The 8,396-nt window shown below is 41.3% G+C and overlaps 1 protein-coding gene across 2 annotated transcripts; it reads right to left on the bottom strand.

Moving 5' to 3' along the window:
- Positions 1-40: 40 nt before the first annotated feature.
- galcb (galactosylceramidase b) lies at positions 41-8,184 on the bottom strand. 2 transcript variants are annotated; one of them, XM_029729668.1, is made up of 17 exons: positions 7,964-8,184; positions 7,753-7,821; positions 7,560-7,623; positions 7,268-7,381; positions 6,960-7,099; positions 6,804-6,842; positions 6,280-6,407; positions 4,625-4,780; positions 3,758-3,882; positions 3,311-3,438; positions 2,779-2,868; positions 2,601-2,690; positions 2,173-2,317; positions 1,855-2,035; positions 1,472-1,635; positions 1,142-1,218; positions 41-952 (listed from the first exon to the last, which is right to left on the bottom strand). In XM_029729668.1, the coding sequence occupies exons 1-17, from the start codon at positions 8,102-8,104 to the stop codon at positions 809-811; spliced, it is 1,995 nt and encodes a 664-aa protein (XP_029585528.1). In that variant the 5' UTR covers positions 8,105-8,184; the 3' UTR covers positions 41-808. The 2 variants fall into 2 exon arrangements, with proteins under 2 accessions (XP_029585528.1, XP_029585527.1); XM_029729667.1 differs by lacking the exon at positions 6,280-6,407 and adding an exon at positions 4,983-5,113.
- Positions 8,185-8,396: the final 212 nt, after the last annotated feature.

The raw sequence follows: 8,396 nt of genomic DNA, 5'->3' as shown, positions 1-8,396 counted from the left end.
TGACACAAACTTGACAAATATGCACAAAAAAAAGAGCCCGTTTCAAAATATGCCTTCTCTTTATTGTAAAGAGTTATTTTTTTTATAGTATGACAATTAATAATCTATATTTACAGTCATTAGGCAATGATTCTTTTATCAGTGGAAAGACAAAAAAGGCTTAACAGAAAAGTAATTCCATCACAGTAATTCTCAGATCCAAACTGTTGAGTAATTTCACCATATTTCTGGGGAAATACTAGGCATGTAACAATCTTTAAAGCGAAGGCTTGCACTTAAGATGGTGGTTAAATGAGGTCTTACTAACAGGTAGCCTAGCAGTTAAAAATCGTTGGGCCAGTAACCGAAAGGTCATTGGTATGAACCCCAGAGCAGACTAGATGAAAAGTCTGTTGATAAGACTCTCTGCTAAATTATGTAACTATTACTCAGGCCGTTGGCATTAAAAATATGGTCACAGTTCTGGTCTAAGGGGTGGCTATCCCATAGAAACCAATGCAATAGCAACTGGGTCTGGTCAACTTAGTTCATTGACTGTATAGGAGCCAGTGAGATTTCTCGCTTCCTCTTCCGTCTCTGCATGCACACACACAAAATAACAATAGAAAGTATGGATATTTGTGCCAATGTTTGATTGTTAATGAAATGGCACTGAATCCAAATTAATCCCTTTAAAAAATATTTCTGGAATTAAAAAAACACCATTCTAATTTTACACACAATCACATTTAAGGGCTCAGAGGCATAATTGTGCCAATAAATAAATTAATGACCAAGGTTTATTCACCACAAACATACAGAAAATGTATCATTTTGCTTCCACAGCAAAGTTGTCAAACTGTGCAAGTTCAAATGAGTGTGTTCCTATGGCAGCCCAGCCATTCTTTGGTCCCAATACCACAGCATCCTTCCATAGTGGATATCCATTCAGCAACCCTGTGGCATACTGCCCCTGAAAAAAAAAAAAAAAAAAGTTTCCAATTTAGTATAGCTAATGTGCCCATAGTCAGACAATATGTCACCCTACCAAGGTCTGGAAGTCATTTAAATGAAAAACAAAAAATTGAAAGAAATGCATTTTGATGAAGTTTCTCTGAAAATAGTTGGTGTACTGTTTCAGAGATTGAAGTTGTAAACATACCTCGACTGTGAGGGTTAACGTGTGCCAGCCATACGCTCTCGTTCCAGACAGACCCTCTGCCAGTACAGTCTTGCCAACTGTGGAGTAAAAAGACTTGGCATATTGATTTTATCAACACCCTGTGCTTTACAATGATACATCATTTACTGAAAAGCAGGCATGTTTAAAACTCAGGTATAAACATTATGGCGCCGTTTCCCCAGACAAGCCTAGTCATGGACTAAACAGTTATTTCAAAGGAGATTATCCTTTGACCATGGTTTTCAGTCCTGGATTAGGCTTAATCTGTGTTGGGGAAACTAGCCCTTAATGTGTGATTGAAATACTGACCTAGGTCATTGGTGACTTTGTAGGAGCCATCTGCGAACACCCAGAAAAAGACTCCCTTGGCGCTACGGACAGACTGCCCTCCTTTGTCCACTCTGGCTGCGATGAACACTCCACCAGTCTTCACCGTCTCCATGAAGACATCACACGTCACTGTCAGGTTCTGCCTGGAAAACAGTATACAACATTACAAAATACACACAGTAAAATGCCCACTTTCTTGACCTGAACCGTTTTCCTTACCAGAGTAATATTACTATCATTGTGGATTTGAGCAGAGGAGTCTAAGGCCTATTGCTAAAACACTACATACACAATACATTCAAGTGCACACTTCAACCCTCCAGGATAAGGGTTGGCATCAGGCCTGACCCCTGCCCTCTCACCATTTATAGTCTCCAATGATGCTGATGGTCTGGTCAGCATCTGTTGCCCAGGTAACAGGCATCTGTGTGACCACCTGGCGCAAAGTGAAGACATGAGGACCAGGGTCCGTCAGGTTAATGTAATACTCAAACACCCCCGTCTGGTCAGCAAAGTCTGGGGCCTCAGAGAAGGAAGGGTTGGCTGCAGAGAGAGAAAAGAGGAGAAAGGTAGCAAGCGAGAGCAAGACAGACAAAAGCATTTATTTAATTAGAATTTACAGATCATTTTCAGGTTGTTTTTGGCAGATAGTGACATTTCTAGCTTTATAATGCACTTACCAACATTAAAGTCATCAAAGTAAACTTTAGGGAATGGGCCAGAGGTGGGTGGATCAGGGTAAGTCCCTTTCAGTCCAGTGGATATGGTGGTTAAAGTGTAAACCTCATCAACATCCAGGCTCAAGGTGAACGAACCATCAGAAATCTACCAGAGAGGGAGGGAGGGAGCATGAAACTCATGACAATGTGGTAAATAAAAAAATGCCCACATCAAAACATCTTCAACCTAAAATCATAAAACCTCTCATAAAAAAAGTTAGTGAGGAGATGTGAAATGTCATGGGAGAGTAATATCATTTTGTACAACACTCGCTCTAAAAAACAAGATCCAAAGACAGTGTCATCCTGTCAGATTACATCTTGTAAAAATCTTTTAGAGGCTGGCGTGCTCTATTGCAGAGCTATTTCTGTCAGAGGAGTACGTTTACCTTGAAGGGGCTCAATTTCTTGAAGAAGAACGGCTTTTTAGTCTTGAAGTCAAACCTTGACTGCCACACCTGTAGTTCCTTGATCGAAGCCTAGGACAGAGAAACACGTACTCAGACAAAGTAGCCTCTCAATCATTAAGTGGGCAGAAAAGTCTCAGGGGATTGCGACAGTACTCACAAAAGATCCCTTGAGTTGGAATGTTACATTCTGGGCTGTGACATTGAAGGGCAGGAGTGGAGGTCTGATGCACACAGAATGATCATGAGTCTGAACAGAAGAAAAATAGATGTAAAAACTAAGGTGATAGCCCAGTAGTCAGATATCTTTGTGTTTATATGATAAGAAATAATAAAGTTGCCTAAAGCGCAAACCACTCTGGCTACACCATCCTTGCATCAGCAGAAAGCTAAGTAGAAGTGAGCTGCTAGCTCACGAGACTTCCTTTTGCTTTTCTAAAGCTTAGATTGAAGGCTCCGGAGAGAGCAGAGCTTACATTTGAAAGAGAAAGTCAACAATGTCCTCTTCGGGTTTCCATTCCAGTCAAAAGCAGACTTAAAAGTTAAGCTTCAGAGATTTTAAAAAAGGGCTTTACCATAATTGTTTATTCAAAATTAGAAAAGTGTTCATAGCACAGTGTCCTATCAACAGTAGGATTAAGCCTTAAAGATCCTGGTTAACAGGCATAATGTACAGGAAGATAAATACTGACCATGGTTTCTATTACAACAGTGAGGTTTCCGTTACTGTCGGTCAGGGCAACATAACTTCCCCCGTGTACCAGATGCCCAACGGTTTGCAGATAGGTCCATCCTGGCTGGCTAAACTGGGTGGTGTGGGCTAGGAGATAATATGTAAATCATGTAAATCGATCAATGAAATTATTAGTCCTTTTTACATTAGCAGTTGTCACATACTTGTCTAAAACATGTTGGTGAGCTTTGTACTGTAGCAGGATATGGCCGCTAATGTCGCCACATGTGAGCTGGCGATACTTTTGGGGAAGCTTCACAGAATGGTGAAGCAGTAATAAACCACTCAAAAACAGTGACACGGTAAGCAAACATTATTGTGCTAATCTGTAGCTAGTATGCAAGTTAACTGTACCAATAATGAAACAATGTTAGGGTGAACTATCCATTTAAGTGCTGTGGGTTACCAGTTATCCAGATGGGGGATTCCACCACATAGTTCCCAGTCCAGGGCTCCTCTGCGGTCATTAGGCCATCTCTCCCAAAGGGAAGGTCCTCATAGTAACTGGCTACCAGGTTCCAGGATATGGTGCTGAAACAATACAACAGATATTTCACTGACCACTCTTTTACAAAAAGGACAACAGGTAACCCTTTTAATGGCAGACTACTTTTGACCAGGGTCCATAGGCTCCGGTCATAATTTTAATTTAACCTTTATTTAACTAGGCAAGTCAGTTAAGAACAAATTCTTATTTACAATGACGGCCTACACCGGCCAAATCTGGACGACGCTGGGCCAATTGTGATACAGCCTGGATTCGAACCAGGGTGTCTGTAGTGACACCTCTAGCACTGAGATGTAGTGCCTTAGACCACTGCGCCACTCGGGAGGAAACAGGGTGCCATTTGGGACGCAGCCCATACCTACCATTATATGAGTGAGGTTTGCGTGTTTTGGACGCTGATCTATCAGATTCTTATAGCTGCACCTTGTCTCAGGTTACAAACTGGAATTCATGCAGTTTGTTGGTTTTCATCCCAAAGTCACCTGCCCAATGGGGCAACCTTAGAGCAGCCTCAACTTGCCCAACTGCTCAGGTCACTTACCCCGGGCATTAGGGCAATCCTTAAGGTCAATCTCTGTGTTGATCTTAGTACTCCCCTCTCACCCTTCCAATACTAAGGCTGATTTTAGTAGTCTTGTTTAAAATCAGCCCAATCTCGCAAACTCACATTCTGTTGTGAAATGAAAAGTGAGCACAGGAGTCAGTCTGGTTCCACGAGGCTATGATTTTAGTAGAAATCAGTAACTACGACAGCTAGCTACATACGCAGTCATGAGTCCGTTGACATAGTTCTGGTTGAGGATCCGGGCCCAGCAGCCTCCTCCCACCTCGTCGTTAAAGGTGCTGTAGTCTTCAGACGACCATAGCTTCTTCTGGGTCTTCAGGGCCTCTATCACTGTGGTGGTGCCTGGGTAGTGGGCCCTATCAGGCCACACAAATGGAATTATAAAAAAAAAAAGTGATGAACACAAAGGCACACTTAAAAGAATAAGCACTGTGTGTGCAGACGGTAGTTCTGAGGAATAACGTCTAAATAGATGGGAGAAGCGCATGCAGTATATTGAACAGAGGTGGTCTTTTGTAACACAGTAGAAGCTCAGAAACAAAGTAGAAACTCTCCTACCCTATCACGTCTACTGCTTCGGCCAGCTCTTGATCGACACACAATGAATAGGTTATGGGCTGCCAAAGGTTATCACTGGCTATGATTCTGACCCTCTCCAAACCACTCTTATCCAGAGTGTACCGCAGCAGCTAACCAGTGACAGTCAGAAAGAGAGGCAAGTGAAAAGGTGATCCTGTATTGAAGAACCATTCAGGACAATTGACAACATTGCCCTTTTACTTTAACATGTGCCAATGTCAAGAAATAAACATAGCTTACATACTAGTGCACATTCTCTATTAGTATGGAATCAACTCCTGATATTGCTGTGGTTTGAGACTCATGAATATATGCACTAAATAAGATTATTCAGATATGCAGAAGAATAATGAAGAATTTATTTGAATTGGTACTGGTGTACTGAAATTCACTTAAAGTGATACTTCGGGATTATGGCAATGAAGCCCTTTATCTACTTTCCCAGAGTCAGATGAAATCATGTATAACATTTGTATGTCTCTGCATCCAGTATGAAGGAAGTTAAAGGTAATTTTGCGAGCCAACGCTAACTAGTGTTAGCGCAATGACTGGAAGTCTATGGTATCTACTAGTACTTACCATAGATTTCCAGTCATTGGGCTAACGCTAGTTAGCAACTTCCTTCAAACTGCACGCAGAGACATAAAAATAGTATCCACGAGTTCATCTGACTCTAGGGAAGTAATCCTGAAGTATCACTTCAAACAAAATTTTAATTGATCAGGAATTGACTGTAATTGTCTTAAGACATCTCTTCTGACAGCTCAGGCATTAAAAGAAAAAGAAAAAAAGCCACCAACATTCAGCTTTGTCTGACAACAGAGCAATCAAAGTTATGAAATGTAGCACGCAGACTTCCTGATTGCTTGCCAAGTGTTCTAGAATTGTAGAGTGGTATAACTAACTCGTGACAGAAGCAAACATACCAGACCCAGGGAACTGAAAGGAGAGACACACCCATGGAGAACCCATACTCTATTACAGTAAACCCCTGTGTGTTCAGTTCTTCATTCACCTTGACTGGCATCTGGGTTTAACGATACCACGTTATTTAACTTATTACTTTAGTGCAAAAGCATCTGAGAGCATGTTTGTTTAGCATGATCATTGCATTTCTAGACCCACAGAATGCTATTGACTACACCTGTGACAGTCAGCTTCACGTGAGAAATACCATGCCATGGAGGAAACAGAGTGATTTGCTGTGAGCCGGAGTTGCAAAGGCTGCTTTGTGTCACTTCAGCGCAAGCTGTGGTCCATGTTGTCCCTTACTTACCCTACTACCTCAACAGCGTCGTTGAGGTACGGGTCTATACCCATGGCATTGGAAACATCCCAGTTGCCGTCTGCTGCGATGATGCCCACACCGGTTAGGCCAACTTTATCCAATGTGTCTCGGAGCACCTTAGTAACAAATGATATGCTCTCAGATGCAAACAGCTGATCTTGATCGGATTTTTATGAACAATTTTCTGTCTACCTCTCTGCCAATAGCCCTAAAATCACAGGAGGCTGCTGAGGGGAGGACAGTTCAGAATAATAACTGGAATGGAGTCACTGGAATGTATCAACCACATGGAAACCTTGTTGGATACCAGTCCTTTGATACCATTCCAGCCATTACGATGAGCCCATCCTCCCCAATTAAGGTGCCACTGGCCACCGGTAACAAATTAACTAATGGCTGCAACAGTAAAACCAAATGTTGGTGGCAGTTTTTGTCATCTTTTTCTTCTAAGACATTTCACATTGTGTAATGGTAATGGCTGGTAAAATATGAACACAAAACATAACACCAACCTTGATGTACTTGCTGTCGAAGTTCCGTTCATTCCAAATCTATATAGTTATAAAAACAGCAGCATAACTTTAAACAGGTGGGTAGAGTAAATGAATACATCATGTTTGTATCCAATTAAAATATTCTCAATACACAACAATGAATTGAATACACACCCCGACATAATCAATATTCAGGTCATGGTAGTGTTTGGCTCCTAAAATCCACGACACCACGTAGGATGCGGTTATATCAGGGAAGTCATACGGCCAGTTCTTCCCATGTCCAACCCAACCCGGGAAGGCCCATGGCAAGCCTGCAGTTACAAAAGGAAACATGAACAGAGACTATTGTTAGAGAGACCACACCTGACGCTGATCTGTCGAATCGTCGCAGATATTTCCAACTGTCTTGCGTTCTAGTTTGATACAGGGATGAAAGGGTACGGCGGCAATGAAACGGTCTACTGCTCCTTCAGCCTCACCTATGAGAGTGATGTTGGGGTTCCTCTTCTTGGCTTCTCTCATCAGCCACCATTCATACCCTCGGAAGAAGTTCTCATCATTTTCATAGTGCATGTGAGAGGGTTCCGTTCCATCTAGGGGGAAAAACAGAATTGACACTTAGTCTTCAGCTAACATTACATTCGTAACTCAAAGCCACTCTCTGCCTGTGTCATACTTGATAAACACAAAGAATGCTTCCCAAATGGCACCCTAATCCCAAAATAGTCCTGGTTAAAGTAGTGCACCATAAAGTACATTTCCCATGTTTACCTGTGGTTTGGGCATCACCTCCAATCTCCACTTTCAGGATGTGTAGAGAAGCCCCAAAGTTTGGCTACAGACAGAAAATAAAAGTTACATACTGTTATGGAACTCACACCAAGATAAGATTACTGGCTGGCTACCTTGCATGATAAGAGGAATTCAGACCTAACATAAGAATGTATACAGTTGTAGCAGCTACCTTGAAGAGATAGTCCAATATCTGGCTGCGGTAGGGTTCTGCATAATTGACAAGTAGACGTGATGTTGCCTAAAACGAAAAGGGAAAGGTGGCAAAAAAGTGACAAAACGATTTAAATTGCAACGTACTCGTTTCATTGATTGGTTCACAGTACAGTCGAACCAGGAAGTAGCTACTAGCCTAGTATTAGCAGCTAGGATAAGTTACTTACCCCTCCACCACTCAAACCACCAATGCCGTCAAACGTTCTTCCTAATCCAACTTTATCATCCAAAACGTAGCTCTCGGCAATACAGAGATCAAAACACAAACTGAAACACAAGGCGACAGCAAAAGATAATTTATAAATCATCCTGACCAATGTTTCCAAAAAGTCTGACTGCACTGTTAACGCTGCAAACTCACGAGTTATTATATAACCACGCCCCTGTTTAGATCATGTGACAGTCACCAGGGACATGATTTCGAATTGCTATATTTTCTTACATTGATGAGACTGGGTACAAATATCCCCCCCTTTTATCTGTGGTTTTATATATATATATATATATATATATATATATATATATATATATATATATATATATATATATATAATATAATATAATATATATAATAATATATATAATTTTCCTTGTTTCAGG

Source organism: Salmo trutta, chromosome 33 (genome assembly GCF_901001165.1).
Source record: "Salmo trutta chromosome 33, fSalTru1.1, whole genome shotgun sequence".
Classification (NCBI taxonomy): domain Eukaryota; kingdom Metazoa; phylum Chordata; class Actinopteri; order Salmoniformes; family Salmonidae; genus Salmo; species Salmo trutta.
Note: the sequence above shows the minus strand (reverse complement) of the source record. Positions and strands in the feature narration are given on the sequence as shown.

Bases quoted from the DNA above. Each gene is read 5' to 3' on its own strand.
- galcb (XM_029729667.1), bottom strand. From the start codon at position 8,104: ATGATTTATAAATTATCTTTTGCTGTCGCCTTGTGTTTCAGTTTGTGT. The intron at 3,439-3,757 runs GTAACCCACAGC...ATTATCTCCTAG, and splicing joins ATCCCCCATCTGGATAACTG to CCCACACCACCCAGTTTAGC. The intron at 2,318-2,600 runs GTAAACGTACTC...CCTCTCTGGTAG, and splicing joins AGAAATTGAGCCCCTTCAAG to ATTTCTGATGGTTCGTTCAC.